The 21142-nt window shown below is 36.1% G+C and overlaps 1 protein-coding gene and 1 pseudogene across 3 annotated transcripts in view; one reads left to right on the plus strand and one right to left on the minus strand.

Annotated features, from left to right (window-relative positions):
- The window catches only part of KIAA1328 (KIAA1328 ortholog), a 355769-nt gene that overhangs the window by 124318 nt on the left and 210309 nt on the right, over positions 1-21142 (minus strand). For all 3 annotated transcript variants that reach the window (XM_037806404.1, XM_037806405.1, XM_037806406.1), the window contains one exon: positions 16000-16107. In XM_037806404.1, the coding sequence (XP_037662332.1) occupies positions 16000-16107 (108 nt within the window). The remainder of the gene's footprint in view (positions 1-15999; positions 16108-21142) is intronic.
- On the plus strand, positions 9104-9829 carry LOC119511848 (annotated as a pseudogene).

A 21142-nucleotide genomic window follows, 5' to 3' on the forward strand; every position in this document is an offset into this window, starting at 1 on the left:
CACACAGAGTATTTTTAATACTAAAATAATTTAAATTTCTAAATAAACAAAATTTAGTTTAAAATTAAATTTTATCTGGGGAATTCTTCTGGCAAAGTGAAAGAGCCTGCAAGGTAGAAAGAGGGTCATTTTCCATAACAATTCTTGACTGTATTTTCTAAAATCAGCAGGCATTGTTGATTAAACAATTATACAAAGGCTGCTCAATACTCAACAGTTTTCTGCCTTGATCCATTTCCAGCTCTTTCTGGGGTTAGTGGAGACAACATAATTTCCATTGCCAACTGAATAAAGGAGAAAAAGAAACTCACTGTCTTTACCTCTTTTAATTTCACATTAGATTAAATAATTTAAAGGCCAATGAATGAGAATTCTTGCCTTTCCAATGTTGTCTGCCAGACTGTGGAAGCAGTCACCAGAGTTTCTTCAAACTCCCATATAATGTATATTAACATTTTAACAGGTCTATGGCTTATCAAAGGCATGTAAATAAAAAAGAATTTACCTTATTTTTCCCAACATTATTTGAATTTGGGGCATGCATGCATGCACAGATACACCTGTAACCTTAAATCAAGTCCTAGTTTCCAAAGCATTCACTACATCTACCTGACGAGCAAGTGGGAATATAAACTGCTACATCCTTTTGGGAAAGAAAATTGGCGCAGTCTGCTATAATTTATAATAAACATAACTTTTGACCTACCAATTTCACTTTTGGAAATTCATCCTAAAAAAAAAAAAAGTACAAGAACACTTGAATGCTTATTATAGCATTGTGTATAGTGGTAAAGCACTTAACATGAATGTCCAACAGCAGAGCATATGCTGGATGAGTTATAGCCAAGTCTAAACCATAGACAATTATGTGTTTAAGAGAAATAATGAATTAGTACTTGTACTAGTTTTCTATTACTGCTATAACAAATTGACACACGTTTAGTGGCTCAAACAACAAAAATTTACTGATATAAAATTCTGTAGGTCTGAAGTCTGACATTGGTCTCACAGGGCTAAAGTCAAAGGTGTCAGCAGGCCTGCATTCCATTCTGGGGGTTCTAGGGGAGGATCCATTTCCTTGCTCATTCCGAATGCTGCAGAATTCAGTTCCTTGTCATTGTAGGACTGAGATACCCTTTTCATTGCTGGCTGTACCCAGCTTCTAGATGTCACTCACATTGCTTGGCTTGTAGCTTCCTTTCCCCATCTTCAAAACCAGACAATGGTAGGCTAATCCTTTAATTATTGAAACTACTCTTCCTTTTTCCATCTCATCTCTCTGACCCAGCTGAGAATGGTACTCCAATTTAAAGACTCATGTGTTTAGATTAGATCCACCCAGATAATCCATGATAACCACCCATCTCAAGGTCTATACCCTTGATTATGTCTGCAAAGTCCCTTTGCCATGTAAGGTAACATATTTAGAGGTTTCAGACATAGAGCACGTATATCTTTGGGGGGCAATTATTCTTGAACCACAGCTCTACACCTAAAGACCTGATATTAAGAGTAATATGTTCAGTTTTTATTTAAAATGTATATAGATGTATAGAACTGTAAGCATATAGAAAGATATAGAGGTGGGAGACCAGGATGGCAGTGTATGATACTCCAGGGTGCTGTTTCATCACAGAAACATTGAACTAGCCCAAACTGGCAGAACCATCTTCCTCAAAACTCCAGAAAACAGTTAAAGGGTTGCAGGGACTGAAGAGGACTGAATAAAGAAAATGTAGACTTAACAATGGTAGAAGCTCGTGGCAAGCTTGCTAAACCTATTTCCATCCCTCCCTGGCATGGTATAGAGCCAGCCTGTGCATCCATTGTGGGTCCCTGGCCTTATTCCCAAGGGAGCAGAGTAATACTAGGTGCATATTTGGGTGACTTTATGTTGGTACCAATATACTGAGTGGCAGGCTGAAAGACTGAATCAGGAAACTCATCTTGGGCTCCCCCTAACAGAACTTGACTTGCAGATAGAAGGAACATGTATACAGCTAAAACACTGTAAGAAACTATTAATCAAAGCAGCCTGGGGAAAATTTTACCTGCTTTAAGTTGCACAATATAACACCCAGGAGGGGGAGAAAGCCTATTTCATAGGAAGAAATAGGAATTTCAGAAGCCACAAGCAAGTACAAGCCCAGGATAAGAACCAGGTTCAGAAATGATGGAGAGGAAGTGCAAAAAGTTTCCTCAGGCTGATCTTCTTGATCAGCATTTCCTCAGGCTAATCTTCTTGAGAGGAGGCTAAACTCTAACAGAGAGCCCAAGCCAATGCAGAGCCAATTTGTAAACACCGTGAAATGTGTTTTTGCCTTTATTTGTTTGTCTTTGGAAGTTCTTGTCACTCAAGAAAATCTCTGTCACATCACTAGCTGGATACGAACTTAAGAACAGACATCTCAAGGACTCAGTTCCATTGTTAACATTTAAAAATATTAAAATGTGCAAAAATTTTTTTACAAGAATGAGCAACAGGAAATGAAGACTCATCCAAAGGAACAAGATCAAAATCCAGAAATCATCAATGAAGAAGACCAGACTTTGGAAATATTAGGAAGAGACTTTAAAAAAACGATCCTCAATATGTTCAAGGATATAAAGCAATACACAGAAAAAGAACTAAAGGATATCAGGAAAACAATGAATGACTAACGCAAGAATCTCAATAAAGAGATAGACATTTTAAAAAGGAACTAAACAAATACTGGAGTTGAAGACCACAATAAGTGAAATGAAAAATTCACTAGAGGGTTTCAACAGCAGATTGGAGCTGGCAAAAGAAAGAACCAGTGAACTTTAAGGCAAGGCAAATGAAATGATTCCAGCTGATAAGCAGAAAGAAACACAAACAAACAAACAAACAAACAAAAAAAAGCCAACAGAGCCTAAGAGAGCTGTGGGATATCATCAAGGGTACCAACAGATGTATTATGAGAGTCCCAGAAGAAGTAGAAAGTGAAAAAGGGATGGAAGGAATAGTCAAAGAAATGATGGCAGAAAACTTCCAAAATTTAATGAAAGACATGAATATGCACATTCAAGAAGCCCAATGAACTCCAAACAGCAGAAAATCAAAGAGAGTCATACCTAACATACTTGCCAAACTGCTGAATACCAAGGAAAAAGAGAGTTCTGAAAGCTCCAAGAGAAGGGCAATTTGTTATGTGCAAGGGAGTCCCAAGAAGATTACATTCCAATTTCTCATCAGAAACCACGGAAACAAGAAGGCAGTAAGAAAAAAAATATTTAAAATGCAGAAAGAAAACAAATGACAACCAAGAACTTTATATCTGGTGAGACTGTCTTTCAAAAATGAGAGAGAGATTAAGAAATTCCTAGGTAATCAAAAATTGAAGGAGTTCATCACCTATAGACCTGCCCTACAAGCAGTACTAAAGGGAATAATTCTAACTGAATGGAAAAGATACTAGACAGTGGAATGAAGCAGCATAAAGAAATAAAGACCTCTGGTAAATGTAACTTTATGGGTAATTATAAATGCCAGCACTACTGTATTGCATTTTTTGATATGCAACTCCACTTTTTACTTCTTACAGGCTCTAAAATGCAAATACATAAAAAGTAATGACAAATCCATGTTTTGGGACCTACAATATATAAAGGTATAATTTGTGAAAAGTACAACAAAAATATGGAGGATGGAAGGTATAGGAACAATGTATGTGTATGCTATTGAAGTTATTATCAAATCAAATGAGATTGTTATGGATTTAAGATGTTACAGTTTAGCCCCATAGAAAGCATAAAGAAAATACATGAAAAATATATGCAGAAAGAAATAAGAAGGGACTCAAAATGGTACACTACAAAAAAACAAATAAATATGAAAATAGGCACTAATGGAAGAAGTGTGGCAGAAAAAAGGCATATGACTTACAAAGACCAAATAGAAAAAATGGCAGAAGAGAGTTCTACGTTACCAGTAGTTACTTCAAGAATAAATGGATTAAACTCTCTAGTCAGGCAGAGATTGGCAGAATGGGTAAAAAAGCATAACATAACTACATGTTGTTTACATGACTCACCTTATATTCAATGACATAAGTAGCCTGAAAGCGGAAGGAGGGAAACAAAATATACCATGCATACAGTAACCGAAAGAAAGTTGGGATAGATATACTAATATCAGAAAATACAGACAAAGTAAAAAAACAATTATGAGGAAAAAGGTCAGCATATAATGAGAAAAGGGTCAACTCAACAAGAACACGTAAAAATTATAAATATATATACATATAATGGCAGAGCCCTAAAATATATGAAGGAAATATTGACACATTTGAAGGGAGAAATAGATGTTCTAAATTAATAGCAGGAGACTTCAATATACCCCTCTCAATAATGAAAGGAACATCTAGACAGAAGATCAGTAAGGAAACAGACAACTTGAAGGATACTATAAACCAATTAGATCTAACAGACCTATATAGAGCATTTTACCTGACAGCAGCAGAGTACACATTCTTCTCTAGTGCACACGGATCATTCTCCAATATGGTCCATATATTAGGTCACAAAACAAGTCTCAATAAATTCTAAAATACTGAAATCATACAATGTATTTTCTCCAATCACAGTGAAATTAAGCTAGGAATCCACAATAGAGGAAGAAGTAGAAAATTCACAAATATGTGGAAATTAAACAATGCACTCTAAAACAACAAACAGATCAAGAAGAAATCATAAGGGAAATTAGGAAATATCTTTAGGCAAATGAAAAGGAAAACACAACATACCAAAACTTTTGGGAAGCAGCAAAGGCAGTGCTGAGAGGGAAATTTATAGCTGTAAATGTTTACATTAAAAAAGAAGATCTCGAACCAGAGAGACACCCTCACAATTGGAGAATTTGAATAAAGAAGAACAAACGAAATCCAAAGCAAGCAGAAGGAATGAAATAATAAAAAGATTAGAGATAAATAAAATAGAGTATTAACAAATAATAGAGTGACATCATCAACATAGCAAGGTAAACAGCTACTGAAAAATCTTCTTCAGAGACTCAATGAAAAAGGACAATCCTGAATTTTTTGAAACTGTGGAGGAGGATATAGACTGCAAAAAGACCCTGCAAATACCAAACTGAAGAAAGAGAAGAAATATCAGGTAGGAATTTTCTGTCCCAGATCAGCTGGTCCTCTCCCCTCCCCCTCACTCAGTCTCTGTGTGGGCAAGGCACAGAATCAACAGACAGGACTCCTACCACCAGGGACACAGACTATAAAATCTCTCACAGCAGTGAGACATACGCCTGCTATTTGAAGACCCAGGGGACAGGTCCCCTCCCACCAGGGACACAGATGTTAAAATCTCTTACAGCAGTGAAAAATATCCTCACTGAAGACCTGGTAGACAGGGAAGGACATTTCAAGGCCTAGATCTGTGAGGGACAAAGAAACTGAGAAAATATGGACAAACACTGTTTCCAGTCCTGGGCCTGAAAGCCCTTCAAGTCCCACCCTTGAAGGAAGCAGGAACCAGTGGCTGTTTCCTTTCCTTGGAGACAGCTGGTGTACTAGATTGGCTTGGGGAGTGCTTTGCCACAGGTGGAACCCCAAATAGAACCAGCTTTTGGCCAGGAAAGTGAGGGCATAGGAATCCAGCGGTTCAGCACTGCTAGGTCACACAAAGCCTGTGCTCAAAGGCAAAGCAGCCTCTGACGATGATTAAGTTACCAAACATCACTATCTTCTGGACAGTCTGGAAAGTGCAAGGGAAGAAAAATGCTTTTTAAAAGATGCTTCAGACCTTTTTTTAGGAGCACAGGAGGTGGTCCACATGCCCTGTATGGAAACCTGGCCCTGTTCTGGCCAAGAAAACAACTATTAAAGCAGGGCTCCAAAACAAACCCAGGTCTTATTAGCTGGTGGAAAACAGGGCACCACTGGAAGCCAGAGATCTATATTACCACACACAGTAAACTTGCTGGGGTGCCCAGTGCCTACCTCCCATCCCTGTGGCAGGCCATGGTAGGCACATGATTTTGGGGGGAAGATTGGGGGGCAGAGAAAATCTGACAACTGGCCAGGGAGAGAAACAAAGAAAAGATAAAGATCAAAGACCACCACCAAGAAAACCTGAGCTAAAAGAGAGAAAACAACCTCCAGAATAAACTAATCAAGAAAATCAGATGCCTAGACAGCAAAAAATCATGGGCCACATCAGGAAATGGGAAGATTTGGTCCAGTCAAAGGAAGAAACTAACACCTAAACTGAGATTTGGGAGTTGAAACAACTAATTATAGATGTTGAAACAAATCTTTTAAATCAAATCAACAAGTTGAGAGAGAATGTGACAAAAGAGATGAAGGATATAAAGAAGACACTGGGTGATCATAAGGAAGAATTTGTAAGCTTGAAAAAATGAATAGCAGAAAATTATGGAAATGAAAGTCACCATAGAAGAGATGAAAAAATACAATGGAGACATACAACAGCAGACTTGAAGAGGCAGAAGAAAGGGTCAGTGAGATGGAGTACAGGACAACTGAAATCCTGCACACAAAGGAACAGAAAGGGAAAAGAATGGAAAAATCTGAGCAGGGTCTCAGGGAACTGAATGACAATATGAAGTGCAAAAATATACATTTTATAGGTGTCCCAGAAGGAGAAGAGAAGGGAAAAGAGGCAGAGAGAATAATAGAAGAAATAATCCATGAAAATTTCCCAACTCTTACGAAAGTCAGAAAATTACAGTTCCAAGAAGCACAGTGTACCCCCAAACAGAACTGATCCAAATAGACCTACTCCAAGATATCTACTAATCAGATTTTCAAATATCAAAGACAAAGAGAGAATTCTGAAAGCTGCAAGAAAAAAACAATCCATTACATATAAGGGAAGCTTGATAAGACTAAGTGCAGATCTCTCAGCAGAAACCCTGGAGGCAGAAGGCAGTGGTGTGATATATTCAAGATACTGAAAGAGAAAAACTGCCAACAGAGAAACCTATATCTGGCAAAACTGTCCTTCAAAAATGGGGGACAGTTTAAAATATTTACAGATAAACAGACACTGAGAGAGTTCATGAACAGGAGATCTTCTCCACAGGAAATACTAAAGGGAGTGCTACAGACAGACAGGAAAAAAACAGGAGAGAGAGGTTTGGAGAAGAGTGTAGAAATGAAGATATCAGGAGATAGAAACAGGGGTAGAGATTGGGCATCTGATGTTGAGGAGGAGTACAGAATGTTCTAGAAGATTGTATGGATCCAGAAATGGATAGCACAATATTGTGTGATGGCAGCACAATATTGTAAGTACACTGACATTCGATGACTGTGAATACAGTCGAAAGAGGAAGGTTAGGGGTGTGTATGACACCAGAAGGAAAGTAGAAGATAAAGACTGGGACTGTGCAACTTAGTGAAATCTAGAGTGGTCAATAAGTGTGATTAAATGTACAAATGTAAGAATGTTTTTTCACGAGGCAGCAGCAAGAAGGAACGAAGTTGTGAGGTATGCAACTAGGTGAGTGGACCATGAGGACAGTAGGTTGGGTGAAATAAGCCAGAAATGAAAAGACAAACATTATAATGCCTCACTAATATGGACTAATAATAATGTGCACACCCTGAGAATTGAATCTGGGAGCATGGGTTATCAGGGGAAGGCTTATGTAGAGGTTCCTAGACTGTAAGCTCTTACAGCAGTCACATCTGTTCATGAGTTGTAACAGTTATTTCTAAGTTTTGAGATGCTGAGCTGTATGTGTGGGATGTGGTCAGTTCCTGGAGCTTCGGGTATCTGTGTGGTGCCTGAGACTCAGAGCCAGAGTTCAGCAGCTGTGAATTTTGGCATTGCCCCATGAATCAACTGTTAAAGAAGCTGAAAAGGAGATCAGACTTTGATTGGAGATATGAATGAAATGGACTTGGTTGAGATTGGTATAGATCAGACTAAAGGGTAGAGAATGATATTAACTGTGTTTTAAAACTTTGGTTTCTATGTGGCACCAAAGGAAGAGATGTTTATTTGGTGCAAAATCTATATTTTCTGTAGCACACTATATACTTTAACATGTATAGTCAGTTTACTCAAAAACCATAATTACATGGAACCTTGAATAGGGAGTGAGATCTTGTTGCTTTGTACAGGTTAGCATGAAGCCCCTATACAAGCCAGACTAATTTGGGCAGAGAATAAAAAGTATTTGCAAAGCCCCCTTGAGGGAATGGGGAAAAATGTGGAAATATTAAACTTCCCCAAGTGGGGAATTCCTGATATTCTTGCAAGCATTGGGGTCTACCAACTTAGTAGTCCGAGACCTTGATCTTGGGGTTTGCCCTTATGAAGCTTGTTACTGCAAAGGAGAGGCTAAGCCTACTCATAACTTCTTTTGTTGCTCAGATGTGGCCTCTCTCTCTAAGCCAACTCAGCAGGTAAACTCACTGCTCTTCCCGCTATGTGGGACATGACTCCTGGAGATGAGACTGGACCCAGTATCACAGAACTGAGAAAGCCTTCTGGACCAAAAGGGGGAGGAAAAATGAAAAAAAAAAAATGAAGAATTGGTGGCTGAGAGATTTCAAATGGAGTTGAGAGGTCATTCCGGAGGTAACTTTTATGCATTATATAGGTACCCTTTTTGGTTTTTTAGTTTATTTGAATGCTTAGAAAGAAATACCTGAAACTGTTGAACTGCAATACAGTATCCTTGATTCTTGAAGGTGAGCATATAACTATACAGCTTATATGGTGTGACTGTGTGATTTTAATTATGGTGTTTGAATAAACTGGCCATATAAGTTAAATTACATAGCATGCTACAGAAAATAAACATCTCTGCCTTTGGTCTCCCAAAGAAGTTGAAGTTTTAAAACACAGTCAATAGCATCTTTTACCCTTTAGTCTGATTTACTTTAGTCCTAACCAAGGCCATTTCATTCATATCTCTAACTGAAGTCTGATCTCTTTTTCAGTAAAGCCAACTTATTTTTGACAAGGCTGCTAAGTACATTAATTGGGGGAAGGAACAGTCTCTTCAACAAATGGTCTTGGGAAAACTGGATTTCCACTTTCAAAATAATGAAGTTGGACCCATACTTCATACATATAAAAAAATTAATGTTAAATGCATAAACGACTTAAAGATAAGTGCCAAAATGATAAAATTCCTAGGAGAAATGAGGGCAGGGTGAGGAACAGACCTTCATAACCTCAATTTGGTAGTGATTTCTTAAATATGACAACAAAAGTATGATCAACAAAATAAAAAAGAGATAAAATGGACTTAATTAAAATTTAAGAACTTTCTATCTGGAAGTGAAAAGATAACCTAAAGAAAAGCAGAAAATAATTGCTAACTGTATATCTGGAAAGGATTTATTATCAAGAATATATAAAGGACTGCTACAACTCAACAATAAAAAGACAAATATCCCAATTAAGAATTGGATAAAGGGACCACTGCCACCTCCTTTTGCCATTCCTGGTGGCGCTCTGTGCTTATACGGTGTGGACCTGTTACCCCTTTTTAAAGTGGAAACAGAGGAAATTCTGGCTCTTGCCATGGTCAACAAAAAAACCCAAGGAAGGAGTTGAGACTGAGAACAATGATCACATAAATTTGAAGGTGGCGGGGCAGGATGGTTCTGTGGTGCAGTTTAAGATTAAGAGGCATACACCACTTAGTAAACTAATGAAAGCCTATTGTGAACGACAGGGTTTGTCAATGAGGCAGATCAGATTCCAATTTGACGGGCAGCCAATTAATGAAACAGACACACCTGTCTAGTTGGAAAGGGAGGATGAAGATACAATTGCTGTGTTATAGCAGCAAACAGGAGGCGTATATTAAAAAGGGAGCTTGCTACTTTTCTCCAGAATTCTGTTTCTGCAGACCAAGAATACATTCTCAATTAGAAAAACTGCAATTTGGTTTTACCACATCTTGACTACTACAGTATAGTTTTCTCTATTCTTTCAATTTACCATTCCCTGTTCCATTATTGTACATAAAGTAACTGGTATATGTGCATAAGCATACTGCACTTTTTTAAAACTAATGGCCAATGGTATGTTTTGGTTGACATCAAATGGAGATGGGATGTGGAAAAATACTAGTTTTGTGAAAATACCCCCTTTCTCTACTAGTGCCATGCTCATTCAACTCTTCTCTTTATATTTCAGTAAGTTATCTTTCTCTCATTATTTAACAGAAACCAACAACATAAAAAAATTCTTGCATACCCTGTTCTATTGGGGAATTTTAATGTTTTTCATTTATCATTGTAAAACAAAGGACAATTTTACAACATTTTTGTATGAAGCTTTTATATGTAGGGCAATCTTTCTTTATGAGAGATACATTACTCTAAAAGAAATGAATCCTAGATAGTTTTCCCTTCAAGTCAAGTATTTTGCCATTTAAATAAATTTCTTGTTTAAAATGAAAAAAAAAAAAATGGGCAAAAGACTTGAATAGACATTTCTTCAAAGAAGATATGAAAATGACTAATAAGCACATAACAAGATGCTCAACACCATTGGTCATCAGGCAAATACAAATCAAAACCACAATGAGATACCACTTCACACCCACTAGGCTGGCTATTATTTAAAAAAGAGAAAATAAGGAGTATTGGAAAGGATGTAGAGAAATAGGAATCTTATACATTGCTGGTGGCATTGTAAAATGATGCAGCCACTGTGGAAATCAGTTTGGCAATTTCTCAGAAAGTTGAAAATATACTACCACATGACCTGGCGATCCCACTTGTTAATATATATTGAAAAGAAGTGAACAGTGGACTCCAACTGATATTTCTACACCAATGTTTATAGCAAATTATTCACAAGTCAAAAGTAGGAAGCAATCCAAGAGTCCATCAACAGATGAATGGATAAACAAAATGTGATATATACACATAACAGAATATTATTCAGTAATGAAACACAATGAATTCCGATGCATGCAACATTAAGGAATCTTGAAGACATCAAGTTGAATGAAACAAGCCAATCGCAAAAATACCAATATTGAATGATCTCACTTACATGAAATAGCTAGAAGAAGCAAATTTATCCTTCTGTTTGTCAGAAAACAGATTATAGGTTACAGAGGCAGGGTTGGGAAGAGAAGGAGTTATTGCTTAATGGGTGCAGAGTTTCTGTTTGAGGAGATGAAAAAGTTGGGGCAATGGATATTGGTGATGGTAGCAAATTACTGTGAATGTAATTAATATTACTGAATCATATAACTGAAAGTAAAGTGGGAGATTTTCAGTTGTATATATGTTACTAAATAAAAGGTTTTTTAAAAAAGGAAAGCAGAAAAATTTTTTAAAAAGAATAAGGAAAAAGTTATTTTTAATTAAAAGCAGTAACTATAATGAAAGTTCTTACATGTCAACTAAAAAAGAAATATAGTTCCACTTCATTAAAAACTGTGGATATTGTCAGGAAATAAAAATTTTATAGAGAAGAAACTCAAAGGGTCAACAAACATCAAAAATCATTCACCCTTGAGTATTAAATAACTGCAAATAACAACAGGATTTTATTTTCTATCAAGTTGTCAAATAATTCTAAATTATACAAATCAACATTGGAAATCCCCAAGCAAAATAATAGTCTTCCTACTTGATCTCCCCATAGTGAAGCATACCAATTAGCATGTATACTGAGAACTTACAATAACATTTTACTATTGTCTTGTAAATATAAATGGGTCATCAGACATGTATTGAAAAAAGAACCATGAACTATGTGGAAATAGAGACAATGCATGAAGAACAGAAGAAACTTCAAAAACTATTACTAATACCAGAGGTAAGAGAAATATTGTATGCATAAAATATGAATGGGCTCTTATACAAAAAGGACATTCAGAGAAGTATTCTTGGAAATTAAAAATACATCAGAAACAAAATTCAGCAGAACAGTTGAGATATAAGGTTCAGAAAATGTAGAAACTGGAAGAGACACAGGTGAAAATAAGAAAATGAAAGATGAGTTCAAGAGATTCAACATCTGACTACTATGAGTTCTGAAAACAGAGAATATGAAAAAATAGAATGGAGGAAATTGTTAAAGAAATTTCCTCAAACAGAGAAAAAAAATTCCGAATCGAAGAGTCCACTGATTACTAAGCAAAATGAATGAAAAATGGCCCAAATTCTCCACCTGGGTTATTACTGATATTCTCACAAACATTGAGGACTACCAATTTAGTAGGCTGAGCCCTTGATCTTGGGGCTTGCCCTCATGAAGCTTGTTACTGCAAAGGAGAGGCTAAGCCTACTCATAATGGTACCTAAGGGTCACCCCCAGAGAACCTTTTTGTTGCTCAGATGTGGACACTCTCTCTCTAAGCCCATTCGGCAGGTGAACTCACTGCTCTCCCCCCTATGTGGGACATGCCTCTCTGGGTTGTAAATCTCCCTGGCAACGCAGGCCATGACTCCTGGGGATGAGCCTGGACCAGGCATTGTGAGATTGAGAAAATCTTGACCAAAAGGGGGAAGCAAAATGAAACAAAATAAAGTTTCAGTGGCTGAGATTTCAAATGGAGTCAAGAGGGTATTCTTATGTACTATATTGATATCCCTTTTTAGTTTTTAGTGTATTGGAATAGCTAGAAGGAAATCCATGAAACTGTCAAACTGCAACCCAGAAGCCTTGATTTTTGAAGACGATTGCCTAACTCTGGAGCTTACATGATGTGATATGTGATTGTGAAAACCTTGTGGCTCACATTCCCATTACCCAGTGTACAGACAGATGAGAAGAAAAATGGGGACAAAAACTAAATGACAAATAGGGTGGGATGGGGGAGATGGAATTCTTTGGGTGTTCATTTTTACTTTTATTTTTATTCTTATTTTTATTTTGTTTGGAGTAAGGCTAATGTTCAAAAATTGATTGTGGTGATGAATGCACAACTATATGATGGTGCTGTGGAATAGCTGATTGTACACTGTGGATGACTGTATGGCATGTGAACATATTTCAATAAAACTGATTAAAAAAACAAAACAAACAACAACAAAACAAACAAAAAATGGCCCAAGTAATGAATATCAGCATGAATTTTTAGAAAATTTCCATGGAGAAAAAACAGATCACAAAAAAAGTTCAAGAATCAAATTGCATTAAACTTCTTAACTAGAAGACAAACACTACCTAAAATCCCTTCTAAAAAAAATAATTACCAACCTAGAATTCTATATCCAGTGAAAAATAAATTAAATGTGAAGATAGACGAAAGACATTTTTCAGAGATGTGAGATCTCAAAAAATTCTCTCTCCTGTATTCTTTTTCAGTAAGCTATTGAAGGACGTGTTTCAGCTAGACAACGGAGTATAAATGAAAACTAGGTCAATATGTCATTAGAAAAAGAAAAATACAATTCAGAAAATAAGTAACAGAAAATTTAAGGATGAATTTCTAGACAGTTAGCCTAGAGAATAACCACTTCAGATTAGAGCAGGGCTATGGAGGCTCTATGAGAGATATTTATTTATTATTTTTTTATATGTTTGTGTATATGTAAGTTTACATATATATGTAGGCTTAGTATATAATAGTAAATTGGGCATTCAGATACATAAAAGATTACAGTTTATTGAATAATGGAATTAGTAGCATCCACACAAGACATTAGACGATAAATATAAATGGGCAATTAATATTTTAAGAATGCTTAAAATTAGTGTAAATTAATGAAATACATTTGATATTTTTTTATCTTGAGATCTTGAGACCAGATTATCAAGTGAATACATATAGGTAATTGGTTTTATTTTGGGGGGGATTACTCTTTTTTTTATTACTATTCATTTTATTGAGAAATATTCACATACCATGCAGTCATACAAAACAAAGTGTACATTCAGTTGTTCACAGTACCACCACATAGTTGTGCATTCATCACCAAAATCAATCCCTGACACCTTCATTACCACACCCACAAAAATAACAAGAATAAAAATTAAAGTGAAAAAGAGCAATTAAAGTAAAAAAGAACACTGGGTGCCTTTTTTGTTTATTTATTTGTTTGTTTTTTTTCCTTCCCCCATTTTTCTACTCTATGAGAGATATTTAAAAAGAAAAAGAAGAAGAATAAAAGAATGAAAAGGAAAAAAGAAAATATATGAAAGTAATGAAAGAAATAACAGAATAACTGATATGACAAAATATATTGATAGAATTAAACTTTATGGGGGAATCTGAAATTGACTATACAAGAGAATGTGAGTTATTTGAGGCAAGGAATTTTTGTTTTATACACTGCTATATTCCCCAAAGTCTAGAAGAGTGCCTAAACATGGTAAAAAATTTTATATTTGTTGAATGAATAAATAAATGTACTAAAAATTAAATTAAAAATAAGTTTAGGCAAAATTGTACTAAAATGAGAAGTCAAGGGTTCTGTTTCTGATAATGGCCAGTAGTCCTATAGGAAAAATCCTCTCACAGGTAATACTGTAAACCATGGGAGGAAAAAACAACCTTAGGTCACTGGACAATTCCCATTTTTTAATGTTTTTTAGCATATGGGCAGGCTTTTATCATTACCATGTGAGGCAGTTAATATTCAACTTGAAGAAGCAGAGGACAGAGCATGGGGTGACCAGAGTATCTGTAAAGGGAAAAATCCTGGAAACAGTCAGAGAGGGAAACCCCCAAATACTGTGTAACAACCCTGCCTGGTACACTGGCTGACCCCTGAACTACACATGAACAGGGCAGATGCCAGTATCCCAGATTAGGTTCAAAGAACTAAACAGTGATTGTGACTGCTGCCACTTACTACAGAGGGATAGAGCTTGGAGTATGAGTTCAGTCACATTAACTGCCCACTAACACAAAGGAATCAACACTCTTCAGAGGAAAATAACAAAATTCTAGAGTCATTCACAATGACCAGGATTCAATCCCATACTACTATACACAAACAGATTTAGGAAAATGTGACCCATACTTAAGAGAACAGTCAACTATGAAGTCAAACTCCAAGATTACCCAGGTGTTAGGATAGCAGATAAGAATTTTAAAGCAATTATTATAACTATGATCAAGGATGTAAAGGAAAATATGCCCACAATGAATACATAAGTAGGGAATCTGAGCAGACAAATATAAGCATTGAACCAAATGGAAATTCTAGAAGCAAAAAATATGAGATCGCAAATTAAAAAAAAAAAATCACTGTATTCATTTAACAGTGGTTTGGAGATAACAGAACAGTTGGTGAACTTGAGAATAGATTAATAGCAATTATCCAATCTGAAGAATATAAAGAAAAAAGATCTTAAAAATTTAGCAGAGACTGAGGGATCTGTGGGTCTCATATACATGTAACTGGGATTTCAAAAGTGAAGAAAGAGAATAGGGCAAAATATATTTTAGTAAATAATGGCCCCAAACTCCCCAAATTTCATGAAAAAAATTCTCAAATATTGGTTTGGGGTATAAACTGAGTTATATTTTAAGGAAACAATTTGGCAATGGAAATAGGAATCTGAAACGTCTTCATAAATTCTTAGAGCTAGTAATTCACCCTACAGGGATATATTCCAAAGAAATAGGTAGAGCTAAAATCCAATATTTACTTGTAGGAATGTTCTTCATAGCATACTTATAACAACAAATCTCTATATTACTCAATAACAGTATAATGGATAAATCATGGGGCATAGTTGCCACGTAACAAATTTTGTTTTCCCAAAGTATTTAATGGCATTAGAAAATATGATACAGTGAAAAACAAAAAGTAAAATTCAGTATAGCATATAGTATGATACAAAGATAGAAAGTGGAAAAAGGCTCAGAAGATTGTCTCTGAGTGGTAGGATTATGAATGACTTTTATACTTTATATCTTTGAAAATTTTATAATCAGGATGTATATTCATATGATCAGAAAACTGGATTCACCATTATGGAACTATAAATATATACCAAACATATCCTAAACATCTGTGTCCTTAATTTTTATTGTCCTCACCCACCCCTCAGATTTACCTTGGTCCAAGGTCATTCCCCTTCATATCCAGATTGAGCTCTCTTGGTTTGATAAGCTCTTCATCAACAGTCAGCCCCCCTGGCTTAAACATAGCTTGAGTTCTTAACCTGTAAAAATAAATTTAGATAATTTTTAATCCTGTGGAACTTAAGAAGCTGAATGGTAACCCTTGGACCATGCTCTTCCAGCTAGACCTGTAGCACTTATTTCAAATTAAAACCTAATTTGTCAAAAATAAATGGGTACTTACTAACTATATATAAGTGAATACAAATTAGTTTCACAGGAATTTAAAATTTATTTAGGGGAGAACAAGGGAAGATTAGGTAGGTTAGAATATAATTTTAAAAACTCATAATTATATATATATATAAATTAGGAGTACTTTGTCTTTTCTCAATAAATTTAAAGCTTCCTTCAATCCATTCCTGAGTATATTTTGATGATTTTTGGAATACCAGTAACTTTAAGTATCACTGACTCTGCCCAACATACACATGGGAGGCACCCACTTATCATACCTACTTAACAAAAAGCTAAGGCTACAGTTCACTTACCAACATATTTTCTCTCTTCCACAGATAAACACCTCCAAAACAATTGGAAGGCATCCTATCCATTGATATTAATGTAGTCCCAACCTCATATGTGCTAAGGAGGGAAGGCAGTTGAAGAAATTGGCACCAAGATCTTCTATTAGGAATTTGGGTGTTTATTAACAAATGTTACACCAAATATGTAACACTACTGATCACTCAGATTTTTAGACATGTGGTTATCTATAAAAGCATACTCCTTAACAATGATACAAACCATGAAGAGATAAAAATATATTAACATTCTGACATTTTCATCATTGTCAGAAGACATTCTTCGAACTGCAACTAACAATGCACTCTGTTATGCAAAGAGAAGTACGTAGATTAATTATTCTCTAGGAATTTACTGTTAAAAACCAGTATTCAATAGTGAGAAGAGTGAAATAATAATAATAGCAGCAATCATGGAAGCCTCTGCAGCAGTAGTAGCAATATGATGATGATGATAAGACATACCATTTGAGTGTACTTATGTATATTATCTCATTTATCCTCATAACCACCCTATGAAATAGTTAATATTACTATATCCATTTACACATGAGGAAAGCAAGACACAGGTATGCAACTTACTCAAGCTGACCCACTTTTTAAGTGGGGAAGGAAATATGTTTTTACCACAATTAGGCTTAGAGTACATGTATTAAAGTATCCTGTAAAGGTGAGAGACAAAGCTAAATGTTTATAGTTAGCCTAGAATGTTATTCACTGCACATACACTACTTTGCTCCAAAAAGGATTTCAGGTGGTTCTTACAATGCCATGATAGCAATATGCATAAATCTGATCAATATGGAAAGGGCTCAGAGAAATAACACCCTTTTGAAAGTTATCAAGGTAACAGAATGAATTGCTAGTCACAATTAAAGTGCATCTTAATGCCATGCCCAATTTATTTCAAAATGACAAGCTCATCCAAGAATTCTGAACTAGTATCACAATTCTATGTTACTCTGTATTATGGTCAAAGATCATCTTCCCAATATTTCTCCTGAACTGATGAGCATGATAAACAATGTCCTGTATAGAGCAGATATTGATGTATCTATTAATTTAATTAATGTGGGATTCCATTCAAATGGATCAAAATCCATTTAAATGACAAGTTCGGTAAAGATATATAACACCTCAAATTACATACAAAGAGACTGAGATTATATATAATAAACTCCTAAAAGACAGGATTAGGTCTTGCTCATTTTGATACTCCCCCATGCTATCAGAGTAAGGGCCTTAATGTTTGTTGAAACAAGGAGAAATGAACTGAATTACAGGCAATTACATATTAAACAATTAGGTGCTAATTTTGTGAATATTCAATAACTTAAAATTGAGTAAAGTGAGAAAGAGATTGATATATGTAGGAGTAATCATAGAAGACTTGAAAATTATTATGGGATTTGAACTGGGCTATAATGAATAGATAGGGTGTAGATTAACAAAAAAGTAGGGCAAAGATTTAAATGAGGGGAAAATGTATGGTTAGAGGAAAACTATGAATGGTAAATTGGGAAGATCTCAAGGAGACAAATTTGCCTTTGTAAAAGTTATTTCTGAGAAAAAGTGTGACAAATGGGTAGAGGGTGATCTCAGATTATGAGAAGCTTTGATACTAAATTGAATATAATTTAATAGGAAAGTGACACAATAAAAACAATGTCTTAGGAGGATTCATTTCAGACAGATATACTTGATATATGACATTAATGTGCAGAAGGCTGAATTTAAGATAACTCATAAGTGATAATAGTATATAAATCTAAAAACTAGGCCAGAGAGTAGGGCAACTATCATCCTAGAAGGAGGAATTGTTATACTGATTAATCAGATGGATAGACTGTGGCTCTCAGTCATGGGATGCACCACCTAACTGTGATCACTTTGGTGAAAGTAAGCAGGAGAATGAGGGTGAAAGCTTGTTCAATAAAAATGTCTCAGATGTCAACAAGATGGCAAAATGAAAAGTTCCAAAATCCCATCACCCAAAAAGAAGCATTGAAAAAGAAGCAGAGATTATCAGAATTGACTTTCTCAGAACTCTGGGAAAGAGTCAAAGGTTTATAGCAACCAAGTGAATGATGAATCAAGAAAAAGGCAACTTAAAAATGGCAGGAAAGCCTCATGAAGGTTTTAGGGGCTTGTGCCAGTTTGAATATATTGTGTCCCCCAAACGCCATTATCTTTGATGTAATCTTGTGGGGGCAGACGTTATCAGTGCTGATTAGATTGTAATTCTTTGAATGTTTCTGTAGAGATGCACCCCATCTAACTGTGGGTGATGACTCTAATTGGATAATTTCCATGGAGTGTTGGCCCGCCTATTGGGTGGGCCTTGATCAGTGGAGCCATATAAATGTGCTGACAGGCAGAGGGAACTCAGTGCAGCTGTGAGTGATGTTTTGAAGAGGACCTACAGCCAAGGTGGACAATTTGAAGAAAGCATGGGAGCTGCAGATAAGACACAGTTTGAAGATGGCCATTGGAAGCAGACTCTTGCTCCGGAGAAGCTAAGAGAGGACAAATGCCCCAAGAGCAACTGAGAGTGACATTGTGAAGAGGAGCTGCAGCCTAGAGAGGAACATCCTAGGAGAAAGCCATTTTGAAAACAGAACTTGGAGCAGATGCCAGTCACGTGCTTTCCCAGCTAACAGAGGTTTTCTGGACATCACTGGCCATCCTCCAGTGAAGGTACCCGATTGCTGATGTGTTACCTTGGACACTTTATGGCCTTCAGACTGCAACCCTGTAACCAAATAAACCCCCTTTTATAAAAGCCAATCCATCTCTGGTAGTTTGCATTCTGGCAGCATTAGCAAACTAGAACAGGGCTCTTCCCCCATCCATTCTAAGGCTCAGTGTGGTGGTAGCTTGTGCTTTTAGTGCAGGTTTCTGGTCACAGGTTCTGAAGAAAGCAGAACACATTTTAAAAGGAGATTGCGGTGTAGGTATATCCATTCCAACCTGTCTGCTGGCTGCCTGAAAGACTAATCCAAGGTGCTTGTCTCTGTCTCACCTGTACCAGAACTCACTCTGGGTGGAGAATTCGCAGGCATGGACACTAAAACATTGTAAGAGAAAAAGTGAATCGCAGCCACTGGTAGCAAAAGATTATTACTGAGGAATTAGAGCACTTGGGACCTGGGAGAAAAGGCTGCAGGGAATTTCCTGGGGAAACTGGGGCATTTGGAGTGTCCATATATATGGGAGAAGTTTTAAGGTCATACACATGCCCAGGGATAGACACAGGTACAGAAAATTCCTGAAATGACACTAAACTTTTAACTTAGAGTGATATACAGGCTTAGTGCAAAGTTCTTTTTGAGTTGTGTTAGCTCCTGGTATTCAAGGATATATCTGTTATAACATTATATGAAAACAAGCTGAAATAACAGAGATTCAGTGACCACACACATGAAGGAACACAATCTTTGCATAAATAGTCTGGAAAAAAAATGAATAAATAGAATAATTCAGCCTTCAAAAATAAGAAAAAAAAAAAAAAAAAGAAAGAAAATAATCAACAAACCTTGGGGAAGGGTGAGAATCGGATTTCCAAAGTTAACACATTAAAATATTTAAATTCAGATTCCACAAAAAAATCACAAGGCATACAAAGAAAAAGGAAAAGAAAGCCCATTACAAGGAACAAAATTTAGCACAGAGACTATTGTGGGAAGCCCAGACACTGGACTTAACAAAAACTTTAAAACAAATGTCTTAAATATGCTCAAAGGACAAAAGGAACATATGAATAAAAAAACTAAAAGAAAACAGGGAAACAGTATATGAGGAAAATGAGAAATTCAATAAAGAGAAATTATAAAAAGAAACCAAACAGAAATTCTAAAGCTAAAAAGTACAATAACAGAAATAAAAAATTCACTATAGGTATTAAAGAGCAGAGTTGAGCTCACAGAGGAAAATCAATGAACTTGAAGATAAGACAATTGAAAATTTCCAGTCTGAAGAACAAAGAGAAAAAAGAATGAAGAAATATGAACAGAGGTGGCAGAGGGTTGACAAAGAAGTTGGTTAAGATGATTCATGGTGCCATTCCCCCACAGAATCTTGGAATAACTAGCAAACACTGACAGAGCCTTCTTTCTCAAAACTCTAGAAAACAGTTAAAAGGTTGCAGTACCTAGGAGAATGCCAAATTAGGAAAATTCAGTATTAAAAACACAGGACAAGCTTTTGGTGCCCTTGCTGGCCTCTCCCCCACTCCCTGACAAAGTAGTGTGGAACAAGCCTGTGCTCCCATTGTGGGTTCCTGGCTTTGTTGTGGAGGGAACAGCGTAATCCCATACACATATTGGGATGCTTGTATGTCAGTGCCAATCTATCAGGTGGCAGCCTGTAACCTGAACCAGAAAACTAGTCTTGAGCTTGCCCTCTTAGAATTTGACCTGTAGGCACAAGCAGCTTGCACACACTAATAGCACTGTAAGAAACAATTAAGTCACAGGGGCCTAGGACAGAGGATTTAACTGCTTTAACTGATATAACAGAGTACCCAGGATGGGGAAAAGTCTATTACATAAGA

The sequence above is a fragment of the Choloepus didactylus genome, chromosome 16, assembly GCF_015220235.1.
Source record: "Choloepus didactylus isolate mChoDid1 chromosome 16, mChoDid1.pri, whole genome shotgun sequence".
Classification (NCBI taxonomy): Eukaryota; Metazoa; Chordata; class Mammalia; order Pilosa; family Megalonychidae; genus Choloepus; species Choloepus didactylus.